A 26785-nucleotide genomic window follows, 5' to 3' on the forward strand; every position below is an offset into this window, starting at 1 on the left:
ATAGCTTCTTGATATAAAATATTCTTGAAATTATATTAAAAATTAGTAATATTAAAGCATTATCTAGCACTAGCTAGTGGCAACACTGAATACCAAAAAATAGCTTTCAGTTTTGTATTTTTGTTTCAAATTCCCCCTAAAACTCTTCACGGTGTCTAAGGCTATACTATGGTTAGTCTTGATTATCCGTTCATTAGGTGAAAAGTGCCTACGAGACTAGCAAGCCACCATTTGGAGTATTTCTGTAAGAATGGTTCTAAAGATGATTAGACCATGATCAATGCTTTCTACACTGATGGATTCCAGTTGCAATGGACTGCTGTATGAGGGGTGGGGCTGTGGAAAGTGAAGGCTTACTAGAGGAAGCAGGGTGCTTTGGGTATGTCTTTGAAGGGTGTGTTTTGGCCCTGGTTCATCCCTCTCCTTCCCTCTCTGTCTCCTCACAGCCATGAGACAAGCAGCCTCCTCTGCTACAAGATGCCATCACAAGTATTCTGCCTTGCCTCAGGTCTGACTAAAGCAATGGATCCTGTGGGTGTTGGACTGAAGCTTCTGAGACTATGAACCTACAATTATCTTTTATGTTGTTTCTCTCATGTACTTGTCACAAAAAGAAAAACCAACAACTTAAAGACTAAAAGCAATTAGGTAGAGACATTACTTTTAAAGCTACCAATATTTCACATGAACTAAAGGCTACGTATAGCACTGATCGCTCCTTGTTAGGATTGGTTTCAGACTGGAGTCAACAACTAACCCAACAACCAGATGCTGGAGAAGTGGGTGGTGAGGGAAAGAATCTCTGGATTTGGCTTGGGGTTTAGCTTTTACAAATCACTCAGTAGGGTAGACTGCCAAGCTGTCCATCGTTATGACTGCTTGCCCTGCTAGCAGGGTAGGACTCCAGGTAGTAAGAACAACTGAGACCTCAGTTTCACTAGCTACTCAATGAGTAATGGCTTTGTTAATGGTAAAGGTAGGAGTAAAAGATAAAAACAGACTAGCAAGCAGGCAACATGGTTATGATCTTGGTCACTATTTAAAGACAGAATCTAATTGCCACTTCATCTTTATGTATGCAAAAATCAAGTCTCTGCTTCCTCTATTGATTATGAAGATTAGATGTTTTATCTCTTTATTTAATTAGCCAAGAGACCAAAACCTGAATTCATGTAGAAGTTAGTATTGGGTAAATAGAGGGACAGATAAATGCAAACATAATGAAATAACAAAATCTCTTTGGATGGCCAAGAGTTATTTACAGTTTTATGCAGATAGATAAGCCTGGTTATTTCTAACTAGCTGCCTTGTTTATGCTCCCCTCTGTTATGGGCAGATCAATAATGCTTTGGTAAATTTATTTATGTAACAGAAATGAACTAAAATTTGAGTATTTCCAAGTACTACCAATAATGAAGTAGACTTCATAACTTTACAAAGCCTTTCCAAGCAAAATGTTAATATAGCTAATTTTGCAAAACTGAAGCACAATGATTCCTAAAAATCCTTTGTATGTTGAGGCAAGTATTTGTAAAGCCAAAGACTTTTTCTGAAAAGGTACCTCACCACAGACATCTTAGTATTCCCAAGCTGTCAAATCTAGTCAATTGTATAAAACTAATGATTACTACTGTTTGAAAATCTGCAACTGGAAAAAACAGCTGGTACACAAAGGTTTTCCTGTTTATTCCGCAATCTGTTAACTATATGACACATGAAGGTTTACTTACATAGTATACAAAATTTACAGATGCAAACTTTTCCTTCTCAAAACTAATGATTTTGATTTGCTCTTTATATAGTTGCCATTATATTAAAATAAAGTAAAATGCATGTTTTGAGACTATAGGGAAATAAATCATTAAGTCTCACTAAGAAGCTAGCACCATTTTGAAAAACTTAGAAGATTGTACCTATGCACAAATATTTCATACAAACCAAATAAACAGCATGGAGAAAAAAAAATAAAAAAGAAAATGCGATTAAATAGAACAAGGCACTTACTAGGAAATCTCTTAGCAGCCATTTGCCTCAGAGAATAAAAAATATCACACATCACAGTGGGGCAGCTCACACTTGATCCTACAATCGTATTGAACACTTTGTCCACATAGTAGTACAGATTCTCCTGCAGGTTTTAACAAAGTAAACACTAAGATTTTGATTGTCACACATCTTCAATATCTTCATGAAAACAAGTAGTGGGTATGAGATTTATTAGAAGATGACAATCTAGTCTCCTGAAGTGCTGCTTCTAGTCCCAACTCAGTTAAAAGGCCAATCAATACTCTGGCTTAATTTATTAAGTTAAATTCAGACTTTCTAGACAAGTGAATGAATATATGAGTAATTTCCACAAACAAGACAATAAAAAGGAAACCAGGGAAATAATTCATGATAGGCAGCATTAGTACACAGTGACAGTTAACACTGCAGTGAAGACTTGTGACTCCAACATACATATAGATTCCTCAGAGGCAACTAAAATCACTGTGTCACTTAGTCTAATGAGTCTAACCTGAAAGGAATAGTCAAAACGGAGATTGCAACTAGTTGCAGTTTAAATCCACTATTATTATAGGCTATTTCCAATACTGTGGGTTGCTCACTAGACCTAAATGATAAGACCCTACTGCTGAAGACATGTGCTCTAGTCTAGAAATATTCTCCTTGCTAGTCAGATTTCATAGTGTTAGATGATGTAATGTAGGCCGCTAAGGGAGAACTGTTATTAAGAATTTGCTCAGCTGCAACCCTGTATTCTGACTACTGACCTGCCAGGCAATGGGCGCTATTGTTTTGGAGATAAAACAAGCAGTTTCTGATTTGGATCTGATGCCTGCTTCACAAGAGAGAATCTCACCTAACTCAGTCAAAAGCCCATAGCTGGGAGTAAGAGTAGCGGTGTAGTGGGGAGGCTCCTGCTCTGATTTGCTAAATGGATATGCCTATCAAATTGCCCACAGATTAGTAAGGCTGTTGGCTTTGGTCAGAGAAGCATCTTTTTGCAGTGGGTGCTTAGCCCTAAATGGGCCTTCCTCAAGATTCAGGAACATCACTAAAGAGTGGACAAAAGAATCTAGGAGAAGAGAGTGACTGCTCCCTAACAGTCTTTTAAGCACCACATGGCCACTGCACTCTTGAATTCTCAGTAGCTATGATCACCAGAATAAGTCCTATAGAAAATTGGGTCCATGACAGTTTCTCACAGAGTAGGAAAGGGCTTATAAGTCCCTACCTGTCCTTGAGAATTGACAGGCAACCAGGGGTTGTTGGGAAAGGGAGAAACACTTTTTGTGGTGTAACTATTGGTAAGTTATCTATGCTATTATAATTAACCACTTGATTCTTGTCCCTAAGTAAACTTACAAAAATACATGAGTGTGCACATGCATGTACCATGATGGCGTAGAAAAGCAGAAGGGTCAATAATTAAAACATATATGTAAGAAAAGGAATAAAAAGGCAGGTAGCTAGAGAGGCATCTAAGAACACAAGTCCTTAAACAGAAGCACTGAAGTTCCCAGCACCCATGTCAGGCAGCTCATCTCTATCTACAACTCCAGTTCAAAGGAATTCAAAGGCTCTGGATCCATTGGCACCTGCTCTTTCACATGCACATAGCCACAATTATAAAATAAAAGAGAGCTGGGCAGTGGTGGCACACACCTTTGATCCCAGCATTCTGGAAGCAGAGGCAGGTGGATTTTTGTGAGTTCAAAGGCCATCCCTATACAGCGAGTTCTAGGATAGCCAGAGCTAGACAAAGAAACCCTGTCTTGAAAAACAAACAAGGAAGGAAGAAAGAAAAGTCACAGGGGAGGACTGGGTGGGAAGAGCAAAGAATTCAGTAGGAAGGGGACAAAAAAAGATAAAAGGGGTTAACATGACCAAAATACCTGTATGAAAATCATGATGTTATCTGTAATTAATATATGCTAACAAAAGATTAGCTTCCAGAGAACCACAGTTCAGTTCCCAGCACCCACAAGTGCCTGTAACTCCAGCTCCTGAAGATTCACTGTTCTCTTGAGGCCTCTGGTGGCACCTGCATTCACGTGCATATATCCATACACATACCTCCAAACACATAGATATAATTTAAAAGTCTAAATTAAAAGTTTTAAGAATAAAAATAAGCTAAAATCAGTACTATGAAATGCCATGGAAAGTAAAGACTAATGTAAAGAATAAATAGCACTGTTTCCAGACACATGGCATTATTAAAGTTTAAGAGTACATGCTGGAGGGTAGCGATGGCTAAGAGGTTAAGAGCATTTATGTGCTTGCAGAGGACCTGGGTTTGATTTTAGCACTCACATGATGGTTTACAACCACCTCTAACTCTATTCCCAGATGATACAATGATACAATGCCCTCTTCTGACTTCCACAGGTACTAGGCACACATACGGCACACTGACATACATGCAGGCAAAATACACAGAAAATAAACCATTTATGGGAGGCATGTATAATATTAAGATCAAAAATTAATGTGGTTATAAACTACACTATGTAATCATACCTTATTATTCTCTACATTATCTCCCTCTTTCAACTTAACAGGATCTATTTCACAGGATTTCGAGGATTCACATATCTGGAATATACAAGTATTTTTCAGTTACTCTTCTTTCCTAGGTAATTTAACAACATGAAAATAATTATTCTTCTTCTGATATAAAAAACAAATCTAACAAAGTTTAAAGCTCCCACCTGAAGATAACTTAATACAGTATAGACAATTTTCCAAAGAACTGTAACAAAATCCTAGTAAAATAAGTATATAACAAACAATAATGTAGATCAATGTGCCTTGTGAGTAAGAATCCACAGAGAGGGGGCTGGTGAGATGGCTCAGTGGTTAAGAGCACTGACTGCTCTTCCAGAGGTCCTGAGTTCAAATCCCAGCAACCACATGGTGGCTCACAACCATCTGTAATGATATCTGATACCCTCTTGTGGGGTGTCTGAAGACAGCTACAGTGTACTTACATATAATAAATAAATAAAAATTAAAAAAAAAAAAAAAAAGAATCCACAGAGAGCACAGTAATTTACTTATAGAGTATCTACACCTATTCCTCCAGTAGCCCATGAATAGACAGAGCCTTCTAATTAACACATTACTTCTTGAAGGAGAAGCTCTACAGCAGTGGCTCTCAGCCTTCCTAATGCCGGGACCCTTTACTACAGCTCCTCACAGTGTGGTGACCCCCAAGCAGAAGGTTACTTTTGTTGCTACTTCAAACCTGTAATTTTGCTATTGTTACAAGTCATAATGTAGATAACTGACATGCAGACAGCCTCAGATGACTCCTGTGAAAGAGGTTTTTGAGAGCACAAGTTGAGAGCAGCTGCTCTATCTGGTCACAGACTCTGGTGACCAGGTATACACTGTACCTCGTCTAGAACAGGCTTCAAGGTGACTTTCAGGTAGTGCCCTCCCACTATCTTCATCATCTCAGTCAGACACTGGGTAGCCAGGGAGTTTCCTCTAAATATTGCGTTGGCATCTCTGAAATATAAATAGAGACAACAAAAACCATTGACAGCAAAAAGGAGAAAAGTTTTCAAACAGTAACTATTTGACTTTGATCATATACACAATTTTAGTGCTTCTTACTAACAGGAATGTTTGCTGCCATTAGAATTTCTAAACCTATCAAAACTACTTTATGAAAATTCTAAAAGTCATTTAAAAAAGAAACTATGTTTATAAATTTGAAAAAAATGTACTGCGGGTATGTGTGCATAAAATGATGATACTGTCTTGCTATGATGGGAATGGGAAGGCACTGACTACTCTTTGTAGTGTCCTGCGTGTGCCTACACATGCACCGTATTGAGCTGCTGCTGTGGTGTGTGAATCACTGTACCCAGCAGCAAAGATCAGTAATAGTAACAAAGGAACCACACCATTGAACTATACACATTCCTTGCAGTAACTGGTTCTCACAGTTGGATTCTGTTTGGCAACTCTAAGAACTGTCTTTTGTTACTGATTAAGCAGTTCTTTTTAACCTAGTGTATAGTAAACTTGGTCAATACAAAGAACTGAGACTGTTAAAACAATCTGGCAAACTGAAGTTTAAACATTTAATGAAATACAGTTCTTACTGAGTATCCTTCAAGTCCAGTTCAGCCACCGCAGTGATAAAAGGAGCAAGCTTATTGTGATGCAGCAACAGTCGCACAAGGGGCAAAACAGCATCCTTTTGATCTTGACATATTTCACCCAAAATATAAGCAGCTGAGGCGGATACTGGCTAGGATAAAGAAGGTAGAAAACAAGCACAGAATCAAGGAAACATGGTTACATGCCTAATCACTAACTTGTGGATGTAATTTAAACACACTCATTAATTATAATGGATATATAAAATAGTACTAAGTTTTCTAAATTATAATCAGAGATAAAATTTGAAGCACACATCAGTATTCAGATTCAGAGAAATCAAATACACAGCACTTTGTAAGAGCCGACACTATGAAATCTCTTCTTATCATTTACAGAATCAGTTTAGCCATATAAGATTTTTAAAGTACCTGAACATCTGGTGATTTTAGCAGCAAAGTTTTCAACGGTCCATAGTACTCTGACGGAAGCACATAGTCTTCTGTATAACACAGAGTTAATAGAAGAGATCCCAGGTCATCAGTTTTAGATGACTTGTTTCCATTGTCTCTTGGTTGTAGCAAGTACCTAAAGTAAAAGTACAGCTGACTCCATGTGATGGCAGTTAACAGTGGGCTAAGTCAACAGGTGAGTTACTGAAGAACAGACCACAGGGCAGACTGCAGCTCAGAGAGTGAAATGTGCTCTCAGCACACTCAGTCTTCAGCACGAAATTAAGTGCAAGCACAGAGCATGTCGTTACTGGTGAGGACAGGACCTAAATTAAGGCAGTTTGATTCTAGAGTGTAAGTTGTCAACCACTATCAAGAGTCAATGCATGTCTATAGTGTTCTACTATATTGTTAAGTAAAGATACAAGCATAGTATAGATAAATCTGTGGTTGTGTGCACTTGGGGAAGCTAAAGCAGGAGGATTATGACTCCTAGGCCACACAGAAACCTAATTCCAAAAAAATAAAACAATGAATGAAAACATACATATGCATTTCCCCAAGAATACAGAAAATATTCCCAGAAACTAGAGAACAGTGGCTGGCTCAGAAACAGGACCTAGCTGAGTAGCACTGGGGAAGGAGGCAGGATTCTTTTTTACATCTTTTTACCTAGGAATAGTGTAATTCCTACTTTGCTAACATCTGATCTAATTATCACTCCCCGCCCCTCAATGCTAAGGAGATAAATCTCTCAGAAAAGAAGTGGGGCTGGCAAGATGGTTCAATGGGTAAAAGAAAGCACTTGTTGACTGTCAGAACACAGGCCAAGAGTGGAGTCATGCAAGGGAAATTTTGAGTGCTTGTGAGAAAATGTCAAGAGTCTTGTAATCACAGTTTCTTCAAAAACATAGACTTGTTCTTGGAATGTGTTTTCATTCTCCTCCCAGGTGTAGCAGATAAGAGTGAATTTGAGCACTTTGATTATTCATTCCACTGGCTATTGTTACTTGTTTATATGCCTCTATGGAAAAGCATGGTTTTGGCACATGTAGCTTGTCCTTGTGATTGATTGTACACTTTACTCATGTGACTCTTCTTAACCCTCAGAGTCTAAATTGTCTGATGCTCTGAGTGCAGTTGGCTACTGCATGCAACTTTAGTCCATTTCATTCTCCCAGGTTCCACCACCACCGAGAACCAACTCAAGGTAAACAGAGATACCTTTACTTCAATACCCAGAAATCAAGTGGTGGAAACAGAATTCCTACAGGAATTCACATGCTGCAAGCACAAGGGACATACATAAAAGTAAATAAGTGTAACAAAAAAATATTTAGAAAGCAACGGGAAAGTGGCTTGAGTCATCATATTATAATCTGCAAATAAAATTAAATAGGAAGTAGGGCTGGAGAGATGACGCAGCAGTGAAGAATACTTGCTGCTTTTGTAGAGGACCCACATGCTGGCTCACAACTGTCTGTAACTCAATGTGAAGGCATCTGACACCACCTGATGACCTCCACAAGCACCAGGCATACATGTGGTGCACAGACATAGCTGCAGCAAAACACTCATATACATAATTTAAAATAGAAATCTTAAAAAAATTGAAACCATTAAAAACCAGTTTTTAGACATCCAACATAATAAGCATATATACTAATGGAAATTATTGAAAAAAGAAAACAGAAAAACTTCAAACAATATTACTGCTTACTAATAAGTTATTATGACCTTTTGCAATATCAGCATTAGAAATAATTATGCCTGGATGGAAATGAGTTTTTGTGCAGTTACCTTTAATACCACTAGAGGGTGTTACAGCTCTAGAAGTGATAAAGGAGACCAAGATCTCGAATCAAAATGGCATTAACATTTTTATATTTCCATACAATGTACATTTATACATATAGATTAGCAGATTCTTCTCTTCTATGCTACATAAATTTTAGCATTTATGCTTCTAACAGGCTACTTTAAATTAAAATATTCATATTATTGGGGCCAAGAGATGTGGTTGAGACTCTTGTCTCAGAAACCAAAAGAATGAAAACAAAACAACAAAAATCCAACCCCTAAACATTCAACACCAACTCCTCTTCTAGGTAGCTGAGTTCTAAAGAATGGTTCTTATGGTTAACATTCCAGTGTGTACAGACCACATTATTTAAGTCCATTTACTCATCAACAGACATCTTACTATTAAAGGGTGAAATCCTGTCACTTGTAGTAACCCATCTAGAACTGGAGGTCATTTTACAGTTCATGTGAAGTAAGGCACAGAAAGACAAAGGCCACAGGTTCTTATTCATTTGTGAAAATGAGAGTTGATTCACATAAAACAAAATAGGAAGAACATAGGTTGCTAGAGGCAGGAGTGGAGGAGGGGAGAGAAATGTACGGTTACTAAAACAGCTCTAAGTGCCGTCGGGAGCAGCAGCTCACCTGTTTATAATCCAACAGGTTAACTCTGGTCTGTAACAAATGATGCTACATTTCAGCATAGTAATTCTCCAGGATCCCAATACACGAAAATGGTATTTGAGAGACAGAAATGCTGACTATACTTATTTGATCATTACACAGTATATACATGTGGCACCATTATACTTAATAAGCAAGCACAAATATTACATTTCATTTTAATAAGTAATCTTTAAAGGGAAGTGACAGAGGTTAGAGAAATGGCTCAGGTGACAAAGTGCTTGCTATGTAGAGCATGAGGACCCGAATTTGGGTTCCCAGCACCTGTGGAAAAGCTGGGTTTAGTGGTGTGCACATCTGTAATCTCCTTGCACTGGGCAGGTAAAGACAGGTAGATTCCCTGGAGCTCACCGTCCAGCCAGCCTAGCTTATCAGTGAGATCCTGGTTCAGAAGTCCTCTCTCCAAAAACTGAGTGACTGATGAACACATCCAGTGTCAAGCTCTATTCTCAATACCTACATGTTCACATACCAGCGTGAACAAGCACCAACAACTGAGAAAGCATGTTCCTATATACTCAATGGAAATAGCAATCTAGGAAGAAACATGGGCCAAGACACATGAAGAGACAGAAAACACTAGTTTTTAAGGGCTATAGCAGACAAAAAGTTTCACACTGAAATAAGTATGAATTTAGTGGCAAAACATCAAGGCTACTAACATCAATTTAGTATCACTATTAGAGCCATAAAAAGGCCAAATGACATTATAGTCAGTACTGAGTCCCCACAGCTCCTCAACAGTCAATCAGTCCAATGTCGACACCCTACACTCAGAAGTACAGCAAGGTTATCTGCATTTTAAAGTGTGTGATGATGGAAAATCACACACACACCCCGGCCGCCACACACACACTGCTGTGTCTTCTCAGTAAGTCTTTTGCTTTCCACCCATAGTTCTGTGACCAAAAAGCATCTAAACTGCAGATGATGACATGTGATCAAACATATTATGAATGGTTCATTCGATATCTTAATGTTTTTCATTTCTTAGATTTAAGACTTTATTTTTAGTGTATGTCCATGTATAGGTGCCCGTCAAGACCAAAGAGAACAGTGGATTCCTTAGGCCTAAACTTAAAGCCTTTTTTTTTTTGGCAAGTGGTCTGAGGTAGGTGCTGGGATCTGAAACTCAGTTCAAACAGAGCAGAGAGTCTGGACATCTCTACAGCCCCAAGATTTTATTCTTAAACAGAAAAATATTCCTAGATAACTAAATTCTTTTATCTTAGTATCATAGATCAAGTGATGCAACTATTAATGTACTTATTTTTCCTCTAATAACAAATTCATAACCAAATTAATGTCAGTAACTTTTGACTTATTCCAGCAAGCATACACTTATATTCTTTATTAAAGAGAATTAAACTTGGTTCATTAGAGTATTTGTCTTCTTACCAGGCTTGATGAGAGGAATCATTTCTTAACACATTGACAGGAACCTTAATCTCTCCCAGGAAAACATCTTGGACTAGGTTTTCATTATTCCACAAGTCAATTCTGAAAATTGAAAACCTAGCTTTAGTTTTTGCAAACCACACCGAGTAGTTTCGAGTGGTTTTGACTTGTACTACAGCATTAATTTTTACATGCTTTTAAAAGAGATGTTAGCATCATCATATAATGCATTATCTAGACTTTGAAAGCAAATTACTGCAGTAACTTCTATTGAAAAAAATCACGACTTAAATTCTAATGAACATCTTTATTAATTTTGGGGGAGGGATGCATGCCACTGTGCACACGTGGAGGTCAGAGGACAATTTACAGGAGCTGGTACTTTTCTCCCATCGTGTGGGTCTAAGGACTAGAACTCAGGTAGACTGGTTTGGCATCAAGTGCCTTTACCAGCTAAGCCACCTTCCTGGCCAAATTCTAAACAGTATAAAAGGAGAAACTTAGTTTGAAAGTCTAGGTGTTTTCTTTTTTTTTTGTAATTTGTAGCATTAGAACAAAAGGATTACTTTACTGAATTGAGAAAACAAAACAATACAAGACCACAGTTTCTCTTTTGATGATAAATTAATTAATATGTAAAGATTGGTGATTTAGAAAATACTGCCTAACACTGTGAACACAAGATTAATATGCCTTTTAGACAACACACTGTTAACACCACACCTACACATGCATTTGCAAAAGTTTCCTTTCCAAAACAGCATAGATATTTAAGACCTAGGAAATGTCACAGACTTCAAACACATGCACCTGTGCAGTTATTTCCTTACCTCACTGAAATTTCTGATAGTCAGCAGATATGTTAAGAAGAATAAAAAAATTATTTCTAAATTTGATTAAATATAATTGGTTTCCCATTCATTATACTATAATCCAGAAAGTTAAGGAGCAATTAAAATAGAGAAAAATGAAAAACAGAATAGGTGAAATTAGGCTGTCTTTGCTCACACAAGAAAAATATTTTGGTATTTCTGAAAAGAACCAGATTTTGAAAGGCTAAGTGGATTAAGTTAGATGCCTGTTACATCTAAGTTTCATCAATCAACTTGCTATGAAGAGTTCTCTCAAGGTTTACATAGAGAAAAAGCCACTCTCTAGTAAGACAGCAAGGCACCGACCTGACCTCCAGCTTCTCAATGTCCTCCTCTTCCACCTGGAACTGGGACTTCCTGGTGTAACTGCTGGATCTGGTTACCTACAAATGAAGTATTTTAGTAAAAACAGTTTAAAATATCTTTTTCCTTCATGAGTTCAAATATGACCATTCCCAAAATATTCAATTACAAATATAAAAAGAGTCAAGTGTGAGTAATTTCCAAAGCGTGGGAAGTGTACCAACTATGCACCAGAAGGTAAGAAGGGCTGGCATAAAGATCAACGGCCTCCTTGTCTCCACACTGTCAGCTCTAGCTGGTGCCACACCTGGTTCTGTGGTTTACAGAGGTCTGTCTGTACGGGTAACACTACCCTATAGTCTTCCCAGCTTTCACAAAGGACACACCTACTCATATTTCCTTCCCACATTTTTTTTTCTTTTCTTTTCTTTTTTTTTTTACAGAAAATATCAAGGCCACCAGGAAGGAACTTCCTCAACTGCCACCAAGCTAAGCCTCCTCCACTTCCCTCCCACCCTCAGGCCTTTTGAAAAGGTGATGATTCTAAGATTACCTCCCCAAGCCTGCTCCTTCTGCCACAGTATTTAAGAAGCATGTGTTACACGCATTTGGTCTACTTTAAGTACAGCTGTCCTTACTAGTCTGATCACTTCTTTCTAGTCTTAAGAAAAAGTCTCCCCCTAAATCACAGTGCCCCTGTCTCTTTTTCAGACAACCACCTAAAAACAAATTCTCACTCATCCCGAGATGGGCACTTCCTCACCACCCACCTCTCAGGACAGAAACCAACTCAGCTTCTTTACAGATCACCCTTCTAAAATCTCTCTCTTCATCACCAAATCAGTGGTCAACACGTACTCCTCAGTGTCCCTGGCCTCTCTCTCTCTGACCTATTCCCAGAAGAGCTCTTTGCATTGCATTTGGTTTGCCAAAGAACTAGCTTGCCATCTCTTCTTGCTCTTTTCTTCCCTGGAATTTGCACAGGTGGTTCTCCAAGACTGTTGTATTTTGCTCTAAAAGTAAGTTAAAGCCACACACCATATTGCCTGGCTTACAAAGTGTTATCACATCTCTTTGACTCATCAGAATGTTGCTTTGAGGCAGGCAGGGCTAGATTTATTACCCTCGCTTTAGCTTTAAAAATCAGGAAGCTACAGTACAAACTCAATCAGCATGTTAGAAGCTGAGCAGTTAGTAAGCACTGGAGCTGCTTTGGTTTGCTTCTCTGCTTCATCTCTTCACCCTGTTGGCTCTCCTGACTCCATAACAAATCTTGTATTGTGATCCATAGTTATCACCTACCATGTTTCAGTCACCAACTGTCCTGCTGACAAATTTTATTTGTTTTCTGAGATAAGGTGGCCTGAGAGAGTGGCCTTGAAACTGATCTTCCTGCCCACACCTCTCAAGGACTGGGATTATAGCATGCACCACATCTGACGCCTGGTGGAAGATTTTACACAGATCTACGGATGCTTTTCATTTCTTTCCCCTCATCTTCCATAACCAGTTATCTCAACTTCTGTCCCCTTCTCAGCTCTTTCTTTGAACATTGAAAACGTAAGTCTGTAGGTGCCTGCTAACAGATCATAGTTACTTCTTTCTAGTTCAAGTATATTCAATGGCTACAATGAAAGCACCTGGGCCAGGCACTGGAAAGCCTCATTTACCAGTTTATTCCATCTTTTTACTTTTTTCCAGTTACTTTCTTATGGAACTCAGTTAAATATTTACTTGATGTTCTTGGGGTATAACTTTCAGTTTTTCTGTCTCTGTAGTATTATCTCTGTTCTCACTTAGAAGTCTTTCTCTGGACTGTTTTGACCCTGAGCTCACGTAGTACGTGCTCCAGGTGACAGCTGCGTATATGCCACTGTATGTGTGTGCTCTGGGTCTACTGAACATCCTGTCTTTATAGTCCATCCGACAAAGGGCTGGATGAATAGACACTGTAAGGCCTGAGAGGTCAATTGGTGAGGTGAGCATTGCAGACCCCGGCTTTCAAAGTTACCTCCATGTTACAAGGTTCTGTCTGAGCATGGTGAATTTCAGCCCATCTCAGGTGTGAACTATGTGCAGTGAGTGACTTTGGATAGCAGTTTTTAAAACTGCCATCTTCTTCACACTCTCATGCTTAGACAACAGAGCCATTAATGTAGAAAACTGCACCAAGTCCTTAGCCAGGAAAGGAAGTCTCTTGACTTAGTAGGTTTTCCTTCCTTCCCTTCTACCCTGCCCCCCTAGTTTCTTATGTCACCTTTGGCATTTTCTTCAGCCCACGTTCCTTTTTATTAAAGAACAACAATCAGGCACGAGTAGGGATACTTTGGAGCCCTCTCCAAAACAGAAGAAAAATACAAAAGAAAATCTTCGATATGTAATTACCCACTTTTACAAACTGTTCTCATATGCTAATATCAATTGCAACTTGTTCTGTTATTACAATCTTTTAGATATTTTGATTTTCAGATTTTCCTATAGTCTTCGATTAATATGAAAAAGGACTAAATACTTGAAAGAATGCCAAAGCACTTTATTTGGGGCAATTTCAAAGCAGCTGAAGATGTAGACGTGGTGGCCTAGTAGTTAGCACTCACTTAAGGCAGCTAGAGATCTTCAAGAACAAGCTACATTTACAGAGTAAATTAGATTATGGAGAACTTAATGGTAAAAAGGTCTAATCACCGTGTTTCAAACTCTCAAAGCAGTCGCATATTTGGCATGTTTGCTACTGTTCTTCCTTATAGAATCAACCTTCCAGAGGCTTTACATTTAATTGATCATTGGTGTCAACTGGGAAAAGATTTCAAATCTTCTGAGTGGTGACATTTAAATTTCTATAGGTTTTCAAACAGTCTGCTCAGAAGAGTCTCTATGTGTCAGGTAGACTGGAAGTGTGGGAGGCTCTGAAGGTAGCTGTGACAATGACAGTGACTACAGGGTGGGGGCTCTAGCCCTGCCCACTTCCAAACCAGCCAGAAGCATCTGTGTGACACCATGGTTCTACTGCTCTCTGAAGAGATTACTAGCTGTGTTAACTGGTAACATAATTACTATAGCTGTGGTTTACAAAATTAAATCAACCAGAATTACATATAAAACATTAACATTTATATAAAACAAGAAATTACCTCAAAATAGAAGATTTCATTGAACTGCGGATTGCTTGTTTTCTTCTTTACTTTTGTTTTCTTTTGGTCATTCCTGTTACAATGTGGTAGAGTTTTACCTTGTAGAACTTAATAGTACACAATTATAAAACAAGCTATTTCCAACTAGGATGCCTGACCTCTGTCTACATGTTGGATGACTAAGACAATAATTTACATACTATGCAAGGGAAAAAAGCCAAGGGATGTAAGCCTCACAAACTTGAATCCAATGACTATCTATACACAGGATACAAGTTTTATATATCTATACATGCCAAGATTGGGTTATTGTGTCCATGGCTGTAAGAAGCTGATTCCAAATCATCTCTGACATTTTAAAACACATCCTCTTACACAAGCACAATTGGTGAGAAGAAAGGCAGTGAGACTCAAAGTGCCTTTACTGATGCTGGAATACCTGAGAAATATGAAAAGTACTCAGTTTACTTCTGGAGCTACAGCCAGGACAGTAACTTACAAAAACAAGGGAAAAAAAAAGCCTGTTAATTCTCAAGTGAATGTACAAATTCAGAGGCAGTTATAAAGAAATGTACAAGGAGTCTTGTGTCTTTAGCTAGACTCAACCAATGTGAATATCTTGTGCAACTGTAGTATAATAACAAAATCAACTGTGATTAAAAAAAAAGTTTCAGGCTGGAAAGATGGCTCAGTGGTTAAGAGCACTGGCTGCTCTTCTAAAGGGTCTTGGTTTAATTAGCAGCATCCACACGGCAGCTCACAACTGTCTATAACTCTAGTTCCAGGGGATCTGGCATCCTCACACACACATACAAGCAGGAAGAATACCAATGTACATAAAATAAGCATAAATAAATCATGAAAAAAAATAGTTTCTGTGGAATGTTACTTTAAAAGTTCCATTAAGAATGTGTCATGAGATAGAAATCATTAAACAGAAAATAAGAACAGCCTCCTGAGTTGAGAATATATCTCACTGGTAGAGTAAGTGCTTAGTGTCGATAGTCTGGTTCAATTACAGAACTACAAGAAAGGTTTACTCCAAACAAGCAGCTCCTCTAGGCTGACTTGTTTCCCCTCTGATTTCTCTGTGAGACTTGGTTTTAAGTAAGTAGTGCAGGCTGGCCAGGATTTGTGATTCTCTTCATCAGCCGCCCAGGTACAGAGGTTATCATGTGCTCCCAATGTCCAGGAGGTTGAACGTTTTTAACATGATGGGAAAACCCTTTGACAGCGTTTAATGCCATATGAACTTCTGCTTTTAAATTTAAAACCAATCTGCAATAATAACAGATGAGTATTTCAGCCATGGACACACACACACACACCCCACACATGCACAGACACACACACTTTTTAAGACTTCTTGACTATATATATAAAAAAAGAATAGAGCTTTAGGTGATAAGGGAAGTCAAGGTGATAAGGATAAGGGATAGCAAATTTTGTGCTTTTGTTTCTTGATTGGAACAGCTTCAAGTTGCAGACAAACTCCAGACTAGTCAGTCTTGTAAAGAAACTACAATTAAGTTATCTAATATAGATACTGCAAAGTGTTACTGGTTTTTCATAAATTATAGACCAATTACTCAACGTCACGCTGCACTTCTCCATAGTCTGGGACCTCAGTTGTTCTAGAGCTTCATAAAGCACTGATACCATGAACAGAAAAGGCAGTTCTCAGTTCTAAGCGGCTTTCCAGACACTGATATGGAAACTGTTTTGCTATTTTGAGTTGACACTCACTAAAATGTGATTTCTTTTTTACTTATATAAAATTGAGGGTATTTGAAAGTAGGAATGTTAATGAGTAAAGGCAGCCAGCTGTATATGATTTTTTTTTTTTAAGACTCTGGATGGCCTATAACTTGTTATACAGGCTAAGGTGGCCTTGGATTCACAGAGATCCACCTGCCTCTGCCTCCACCTCCCATGTGCTTCAATTAAAGGCATGTATCCCCAACACCTGGCCCAGGAATGTATTTTAAAGTACATTTTACAATGCTATAAGACTGAAGTTTTATTCCAAGGATCTGCTCCAGGGGTACTCAGTGGACACCCTCTGCTCTCCACCCTCTCATGTTGTTGGAGAAAGTTTGCAATGTACACTAATCAAAATGTATTTATACATTCTATGCTGATGTTTTGTAGAGGTGTGCCAAGAAAATCTAACCTCAGCAACTTCAAGAATGGCCCCTGATTTGCGAGGGATAATGAAATCAGGTCTGAGAGCTTGAAGGGGGCTAAGAGGATGAAGATGTGGAGGCCAGTGTGGGAAGATGAAGGCAGAGGTGGGCCTGGCTTTCCCCTTCCCATGGGGCAGCACCGCTCCGATTGTATAGTATGGGTAACTGCCAGCTCTTGTCTCTGCTCCCCTTTCCCTCAGTTGATTAAAACCACCAAATGATTCTGGAGTTTTCTATAGAACCACAATGAAATCAAAGATTGACTGTATCCTGAGATGGAGGCGCACGTATGTCAGGATGTGCCTGGGAGGAGGGGTGGGTGTGCACTGGGCCTTGCAGGTGCGCTCCTGTCACCTGAGAGTCTTGAACTTGATGCTGCAGTCTTCATTATTTTGATGTATATGGAACTTTTGTTAATATATTGCATACTTTGCTGGCTGTGTGAAGTACACTAAAATTCTAACGAACACTCTGGAGTCCACTTTAACAAAAGAGGCCAAAGTGGGAGGGGATTTAGGGCCCTGATAAAGGCCCTGAGTGTACTGTCCAATCCTGTGTAATGTTTAATTCTCACAACTGAATCAAAAGCAGTGTTAAATTATGGCAATGTTTGCATTTTGGGAATGAGTACTGAACTGTATGACCCCACTCTGGAAACACCACTTTTGAAGCTGTTAATACACTTTTCACCCTTTCTTTGACAAGGATGTGTCATATTTAAATTTTTACATTCATCATGGCTATAGGTAGAACGGGGGAGAGGGGATGTAATTTTTTTTAATGGATTTTTGATATGAAAAGAAACTAGTCATTTATTTATACAATAAGCTTGGCTCAAAAAAAAAGTGTATTTCAGACTTGGTATTCCTACTGTGGGATGTGGTTTACCTTTGTTTTTAGTAGCAAATTTGGATGTAGACTGACAGACATAGATGAATGTCTTAATAAATTTAAATTTAAAGATTAAAAAAAAAAAGACTGAAGTTTTCCCACAACCTAATAAACACATAGCAGATTTGAAATGACACTCAGTATCTTTCTGTGAAAAGAGAACTTAGTTGTTTACGAAGTGTACTTGAGAACTTACTAAAAATTCTTTTAAAGCATTATTTTATGTCATACTCACTCAGCACTCGATCTAAGAACTTTACATTTCTAATTCTTAAATCCAACTTTAAACTTGAAAACCCAGTAACAACTCAGTAAGCGTTACCTAGCAGGGCCCACGAGGGAGACTGTGGCATAGGGATCACAGCTTTGTCCGTTGATGAGAGGCAGCCCATGGCAGGCCTTGATGCTGAGGTAGAATAAAACAGATGTTAAAATATGAGAGTTAACATCATAACATATCATCTACACTCTTTACCTCTTTGCCTTCTCGAGGACTGAGAACAGACCCTGGCTTCATTCATATACACAGGACAAGGGCCCTGCAACTGAGCTGCACTGTCAAACCTAAAACACTATCTTTAACTAGAAATCCTTATATTCAAAGACCTTAACATTGTTTACCATTTTTGTAGGTCTAATATATCAACTACTCCAAATGATGTATTTGCTTATTTACATGATTACTTCCCCAAGAGAACGACACAGGAACAACAATCGGAACTCAGACTAGCATAACACAGCTCTTCCTGGGACATGCTCAGGGTACCTTCTGTGGTTGATAATACATCAAAACTGCTGCGGCTTCTAAAACGGAAAAGAAAGTGGTATAGCCTTACATGAGAAACTACAAACCAGGCCAGCTCCGTGGCACCATATCCTCTGCTAAAGCATGAATGACACACAAGGAAATGGTTGTGGTTTTACTTAAAATCTGATTCATAAATATAGGTCAAGCCTCACACAATTCTCTAGTCTTTCATGCTGATTCTTAACAACAGTTCCTACAACATTCTGTACAAAATGTTCTACACTACAAAACACAAGGCTATCCAACCTACTTTATGTGCTATAGCTGTATCTATAGAAAGTAAAGAACACAATCTAATGATCTCATTCTCAGAGCTTCTCACTAATTATTAATAAGTTCGTTGGTTTAAAGTCTAAGTCTCATTTCCTGATCCCTCACAGAAGCTCATGAATGCCAAGTGTTTTTGTTTTTGTTTCTACAGAGCCCTACTGAGCAACATCCTCTATTTCTCTCCAAGACTCACTCATGGGTGAACTGCAAATGGTGTACTGCCAAGTAAAGAGAAAACTGAAAATAAGACTCATTTCTACTAAACTGGGCATCAAAAATAAAATTAAAAAATTTCTAAAACTAAAAAAGTACAGGCCAAAGAAATATTTTGGACTTTATCTTTTCCCACTAATGGTATTATTCATAAACTACCAGTTTTCTTCTGTGGCTAGGTGGGCCTCTTGCAAGCTCTATGATATATGAGGTTCTCATCTATCTGACAAAGCTTAAAAGCAAATTATAAACAGAATGAATTGTTTCCAAGTAAGACAACTAAAAGACAACTCAAGTACATTACAACACAAAGTACTTGGTGACTTCAATGTCCAATGTAAACGATGAATACACATGGTCTAGAGTAAAAAGAAAAGCCACCAAAACAGAGGCAGATGATTTTTACTCCATACAGCCCAGACTCAGAAAACCTTAACAAATAAAGGTCTAGAGGTGGAAAAAATGTAAGGGCTGATTTAAAAAACACAGGTAGACTTAAGTATCTGCTAAGACTACGGAGAAGAGCTGAAGAAACATGAGAGTAAAATGAGTAAAAGTTTAGCTGTGTAAACGTGGCAATGCTGCATGATAGTCCAGTGGGTATGTGAGACCAGGACTCAAACCAAACAGGTTGAATATACAAGGTACAGACAATTTAAAATATTTTGTTTTAATTATAATTGCAGACTTTGAAACAGTTGTAAAAATAACATACAGAGTTTCTGTAAACCCTAACATTGAATGTTAACATTCTGTGTAAACAAGGTGAAGCTACTGAAATCAAGAAACTAACAGGGCAGTGGGTGCGCATGCCTTTAATCCCAGCACTTGGGAGGCAGAGGCAGGTGGATTTCTGAGTTCGAGGCCAGCCTGGTCTACAGAGTGAGTTCCAGGACAGCCAGGGCTACACAGAGAAACCCTGTCTCAAAAAAACAAAACAAAAAAAAAAAAAAAAAGAAAGAAAGAAACTAACAGTCAATGTTACTAATGCTAATTAATCTATATGTGTCCCTCAAACTTTGCCACACTCCAGGATGCAGTATGGGATCCTACACTGCCCGTGGTCGCCATGCCCTCTTAGTCTCTGGCCCTGTGATAACTTTCAGATTACTTAATCTGAATTTGTCTGACATTTGTTCTTAATCAGATTGGGATCAGACGCCTTTTTACATTATGGTTATTTTATCAAAATAAAAATAATTTAAGTAAATCAGACATGTCTAGATTCTGCTCCCAAAGAGGTTCTTTTTTTTTTTTTTTTTTTTGGTTTTGGGAGACAGGGTTTCTCTGTGTAGCCCTGGTTGTCCTGGAACTCACTGTCTAGACCAGGCTAGCCTCGAACTCTCGAACTCAGAAATCCGCCTGCCTCTGCCTCCCAAGTGCTGGGATTAAAGGCGTGAGCCACCACCGCCGGCTAGCCCAAAGAGGTTCTATTTGGGGTGGTGCCCAGCTTAAAGATAGTTCTTTTTTGTTTTGTTTTTTAAATTATTTTATTTGTATTCCAAATGTTGCTTCCCTTCCCAGTCCTCCCTCTCAAGTTCTTCACCCAATTCCCCTCTCCCTATCGCCTCTGAGAGAGTCCTCCCCCATCCCCCACTCCATGCACACACCCACCTACCCTACCTCACTCCCCCAGCATTCTTCCCCTTCCTTGGGGCATCAAGTCTCTACAGGATTAGTCGTATCTTCTTCTGCTGAGGCCAGACAAGGTAGTCCTCTGCAATATTATATATATGTGTGTGTGTGTGTAGTGGGTTGGGGGGGGCTATGTATGCTCTTTGGTTGGTGGCTTAGTCTCTGGGAGCTTTGAGAGAGAGGTCTGGGCTAATTGATACTGTTGTTCTTCCTATGGGGCTGCCTTCCCTCAGCTCCTTCAATCCTTCCCCTAACTCTTCCAAAGGGGTCCCCAACCTCAGTCCAATGTTGGCTATAAGTATCTGCGTCTGTCTCAGTCAGCTGCTGGTAGAGCCTCTCAGAGGACAGCCATGCCAGGTTCCTGTCTGCAAGCACAACATGGCATCATCAATGGTGTCAGTGTTTGGTGTGTATACATGGGATGGATCCCAAGTTGGGGTAGACACTGGACAGCCTTTCCTTCAGTCTCGGCTCCATTTTTGTCCCTGAATTTCCTTTAGATAAGGAACAATTCTGGGTCAAAAATTTTGAAGATGGGTGAGTGGCCCCATCCCTCTATTGGGAGCCATGTCTATCTACTGGAGGTGGTCTCTTTGATTAGATATCTCGGTGTTCTTTTCTGTACATAGTACCAAGAGGTACTGGATATGCTACTATGAAGTGTAATCTATGAAATAACTTTATATGGAGAGCTTCTTTGAGACTATGCAAACTGCAACCTCTTAGATACTTCTCATTCTATTATACTTTATCTGGCCATTGATTTCTACAAATGTTTACATGCATGTATGTACACCACCTTCCTGTCTGACACCAGAGAAGGTCAGAAGAAGGTATCAGATCCCCTTGGAAATGAAGCTGTGAGCCGCCTATGATGTACATGCTAGAACAGAACCTAGGTCCTTTGAAAGAGTATCAAGTTAACCACTTAACCACTATGCCATCTTTCCAGATCTCCAGTTATATTTTACTTATATGCTTTTATTTTTTTAAAACACTGTTCCTTTTTATTTATTTTTTATTTATGAGTACACTGTTGCTGTCTTCAGACACACCAGAAGAGGACATCAGATCCTATTACAGATGGTTGTGAACCTCCATGTGGGTGCTGGGAGTTGAACTCATGACCCCTGGAAGAGCAGTCAGTGCTCTTAACCGCTGAGCCATCTCTCCAGCCCCCATATGCTTTTATTTTTATTTTTTTAAATTATTTAACTTTTTATTTTATGTGCAATGATGCTTTGCCTGCATGTATTTCTATGTGAGAATGTCAGATCTTGAAGTCACAGATAGTTGTGAACTGCCATGTAGGTGCTGGGATTTAAACCCAGGTCCTCCAGAAGAGCAGAGTCAATGCCCTTAACCATCGAATCATCTCTCTAGCCTCCATATATGCTTTTATTTCTAACTGGCATGTAACTGTACATACCTATGAATACAGTGTCACAGATCAATACACACATACACACACACACACACATATATATATGGCATATCTAACATCTAAACATAATTTCTTCGGGGAATGTTCAAAATTCTCTCTACTAGCTGTGCTGAAATATCCAGTTGTCACTCATAATCATCCTACTGTCCTACAAATTATTAGAAATTATTCCGCCTACCCTACAGCTCTGTATTCATTAACAATCCTCTTTCCATTAATGCTTCCCCTACATCTTCCTGAGACTCTGGGAACAACTAGTCTGCACATACTTCCTTGATAAAAGTGTTCTCAATATCCATATATAACTGAAAGCATGCAGTAACTGTCGCTCTGCTTGAACCCAGTTATTACAGTGGGGTTTGCCAGTGCTGATTCAATATCTATTGTCCTTCCAAAATTCATTAATTAGAATTATACTATAAGGAAAAGGAACTGTTTCTTCCTATGTATCTACACAATTGTGTTTATTTTTATCAGAAGTGACTCATGAATATTTATTTTATTCTTCAAGTTTTAGTCCATTAGTAATACTAATTTTGAGGCTGTACTCAAAACTGAAACTGTCCCACAACTGGCCATCTGAAGTTCATTCAGATTGATTTCAATGTCTCTCATTCATTTGTATCTATCTGTCTATTATTTTTTGGAGTATTTCCTTACTTTTTAATTTCATAAGATATTCTAGCTTCATCCTACATTTTCCTTATGTCAGCCCTGAATCAGCCATTGCCTAACAGGACTCCAGGCGTTCTGGTTTCTATTGGAGCTGTATTAACATTGTAGCCACTAACCACATTTGGCTATTAAGTTAAAATTTAAAAAAAAAAATCAGTCACATAGGTCATATTTCAAGTCTTTAATAGCCATACATGGCTAGCAGGTACTAAACTGTGAGAGAATATGTAAAATGGTTTTTTTTATCCTATAAGTATCTGTTGGTCAAATTTTGATATTGTACACATTTGTGTATAATCCTGTGCAAATACCAACTCCCCAAAAGTCCTGTATCTTTAAACAAAATGTCTTTCAGAAATCTGCCTCCAAAGGAGGGCAAGAAATAGGGCACCCAGCGAACAAACCTTCATAAGCTAATGTCCACTTGTTCCTAAACCAAAAAGCAAAAAGCAGAAAACTAAAAATCAACCAAACCAAAAAGCAACCAACCAATCAAAAAACTAATGCTATCACTACAAACACACACACACACACACACACAGACACACACACACACAGAGCCAAAGCTTAGATGGTGAGAGAGGAACTAGTTTTACTTTGTGCGCATATATAGAGAAAACTCAAAACATTTGAGAAGGAAAAGGAGGAGTATTTGCCACCCTAGATCTACCCTAGAACAATGGGAAAAAAGGGGAAGGGGAGCTATTTAAACAGAATGACAAAAGGAATGTTGATTCAAGAAGAAAGAAAAGAACACACACACAGAGAAATGGGTAAATAATACTATGCTTTCCTTTTTTTCTGAATTAAGTTAGATGCCTGAAGCAAAGAATTCTAACACTGGCATAATTCTCAATGTTTAATACGAAAATATATTAAAAATGGGAGTGAGGAGAGGGTAAAATAGGAGGAGGCAAGATGTCTGTAACTGGTGCATTTTTGACAACAGGAAGTTATACTTTATGTACACAGTTTAATATCTAAAACAACGACTTAAAAGGACCTATGTAATAAGATACTATAGATAGAAAAAGACTAAAGATAAAAACATAATTTTAACTTATGTTCATGTAAATTAAGGAAATAGAAGACAGTACACAGAAACAAGACAGTTAAGCCTATCAATAATTACATTAAGAATAAATGGCAAAAGTTCACAGAACTTTAAAACTATTTTTTATCTATTACTTATTGATGTGTATTGGGAGGATGCTATGTATCCATGAGTGTATAGGCATCTAATGCACTGAGCTATAGAGTTCCAGGCAGTTGTCAGCCATTTGGTATAGGCACTGGGACCTGAACTTGGGACCTCTGTAAGAGAAATATACATTTTTAACCACAAAGTCACTTCTCCAACTCAAGAAATGACTTTAAAATTATTCTTATTTTATGTGTATAAATGAATGTTTTGTCTGCATGTATGCCTGTTCACCACATGCCTGCTTGGTGCCTACAGAGACCAGAAAAGGTTCTTAGGTTCCCCTAGCTAGACTTACAGATGGTTTTGAGCAGGGAATTTAACCCAGTTTCTCTACAAATGCAGTGAGTGCCCTTAGATCATGGAGCTGTAGCAACTCCAGCAAATCCGTCCCCTAGAATCGACTTTTACAGTGATTACACATCATTCATATAGATTTGCATGAGAAACCCAATCTCAAAGGCTATACAATTAGATTCGATTTCTCCTACTTCTTTGTGCGTATGTCTGTGTGCATTTTACTCAAGACTGAACACAGGACCTCAGCATATAAGGAGCACTCCACTAGTGAGGTACAGTTCCAGCTCTCACACTATTTTTGAAATGACAATGTTATGGACTTGGAGACAGAAAAGAGGTTTGGAAAGGTTGAGGTAGTGGTAGAGAAGAGTGTGACTATCAGGTGGTAGCATGACTAAAAGCTTTCAGAAGACATTATGTACTGTCTCTTGATTATGGTGGTGGTTACATACATCTATGCATAAAATAAAGTGGTATATACACAACAAAGTGTATGAATACAAATTTATTTTAGTCATGTTACATGTAAATACTGTGGGAAACTAAGTAAAGAGCACAAAGACCTGTTTGCACTATCTTTGTAAATCCACAATCTCAAGTTAAAAAAATTAAAATAAATGTCCAAAGCTGAAATCTAGCCATGAAACTTAAGTGTGTGAGATTGGGCTTAAACAGCATGTACATTGGTTGAGCTATCTGTCAAGTTATGGGAAAAATAATGGGCTAGGGTTTGGCTCAGTGGTAGAACCCTGTGTGCCTCTAGCATCAGGAAACACAACACTAGAAAGAAGATTCATGACTACTATAGGCAACAATGTAAATGAATATGAAAAGGAGTATGCTAAGTAAAAGAAGCCAGACACAAAAGGCTAAATGTTTTGGAAAAAGTAAAACAAACAAACAAACATAGACATCAAATTGTGGTTGCCTAGAGCTAGCTGGGTGTGAGGAAGAGGGAACTAAACTACATCTATGAATAATGCTTTCTGATACAATTTCTTCTTCTGAAATCATGCTAATATTCTACATCCTAAAATACAACAACAGGGAGCTGGAGAAATGCTCAGCAGGTAAGAGCCTTGATACTCTTCCAGAAAGACCCCAGTTAAGTTCCAAGTACTCATATCAGATCGTTCCCAACAGCCTGTGACTCCACCTTTAGGAGATCCAACACCTCTGGCCTTTGTCAGGACTTATACATGTATGGTATACACTCACACAAACACACAATACACATAAATAAAAACTAACTCTTTAAAAAAAACCTAAACCAAGGACCAAAGAGTAAAACCTAAACAAGTATGTAAATAAGACAAATGAATCCAACTAACAGTACTTTAAATGACTGACTAGAATAACTAACCCAAGCAGGGAAGGGAGGAGAAGTGCCTCGTCCAAAAAATTCCACTATGGGCTCTCAGTCTGGGGGTAAAGTCTGCACACAATTTTTTGACTGTCTTTTTCTTTTGTTAAGACAGGGTCTCTCTGGGTAGACTTGGCTGTCCTAGAACTCTCTATGTAGCCCTGGTTGCCTCAAAGTCACAGAGACCCACCTCCTCTGATTCCTGAGTGCTGGGATTAAAGGCACATACCACAATGCCTGGCTTTGGACTATTTTTAATAGGCAAATTGAATTTGAAAATCAGTAAGACAAAAACTGTAAGTAAGAAAATTTTATTATTTTATTTATTAAAAGCTATCACTATTATAAAACTTTTAGAAAAAAATGCCTTAATAAGCACACTGTTTGGAATTTATCTACACATAGCAAAAATCACTTAGTCTATATTATTTATGCATCAAGATAGTTGATAAAAGCAGAAAAGAAATGAATACCTCGGATCACATAGTGTTAGTACACATACCATAGAAAGGCAGTCCTTGAAAGAACTGGGGTTTCATCATTAGGAGAGTGAGTTACAGTGCAGAGCAGTGATAGGAAAACAACAACTTCTCTAATCTCTTACCCTAAGGAATGTGGGTATGAACCTCATAACTTCAGGGGACATTTAGATGTCAACTGAGGCAAAGACACAGAAGGTTCCAGAATGAGAAATGCTTGGTAGCTTATGGAGGGAAGAATTAGAAGACTAAGCTAGAACATGTTTTCACAGCACAGTCAGACTACTAAGAACTTCAAGGAAGGAAAAGTGCTGGCAATCAAGAGTGGTAATTTAGTTTGACTGACATGTCATGTGACCTCTTCACCCCAACCCCTGCGTCCCTAAAGCTCTGTGTAGTGACTGAGTGCTCAGAGAAGATGTTCTCTGGAAACACTTTCCAAGTCTCCACGGCTAGGAAGTCAGAGGCTTTTTCCTATGACCCTGTCATACCTTAATGCTTATATAGTTGTTTAGCCCACATTCACTAAAACTTAGTTGAATAATAACTCGCCATAA

General features: G+C 38.5%; 1 protein-coding gene across 1 annotated transcript in view; it reads right to left on the reverse strand.

Moving 5' to 3' along the window:
* The window catches only part of Rasa2 (RAS p21 protein activator 2), a 90968-nt gene that overhangs the window by 22870 nt on the left and 41313 nt on the right, over positions 1-26785 (reverse strand). The window contains exons 6-14 of the mRNA XM_028758977.1: positions 18163-18246; positions 14764-14836; positions 11636-11712; positions 10458-10559; positions 6552-6708; positions 6123-6271; positions 5406-5520; positions 4528-4602; positions 2005-2128 (exon numbers count right to left, since the gene is read on the reverse strand). Of these exons, the coding sequence (XP_028614810.1) occupies positions 2005-2128; positions 4528-4602; positions 5406-5520; positions 6123-6271; positions 6552-6708; positions 10458-10559; positions 11636-11712; positions 14764-14836; positions 18163-18246 (956 nt within the window). The remainder of the gene's footprint in view (positions 1-2004; positions 2129-4527; positions 4603-5405; positions 5521-6122; positions 6272-6551; positions 6709-10457; positions 10560-11635; positions 11713-14763; positions 14837-18162; positions 18247-26785) is intronic.

The sequence above is a fragment of the Grammomys surdaster genome, unplaced genomic scaffold, assembly GCF_004785775.1.
Source record: "Grammomys surdaster isolate TR1022 unplaced genomic scaffold, NIH_TR_1.0 126248, whole genome shotgun sequence".
Classification (NCBI taxonomy): domain Eukaryota; kingdom Metazoa; phylum Chordata; class Mammalia; order Rodentia; family Muridae; genus Grammomys; species Grammomys surdaster.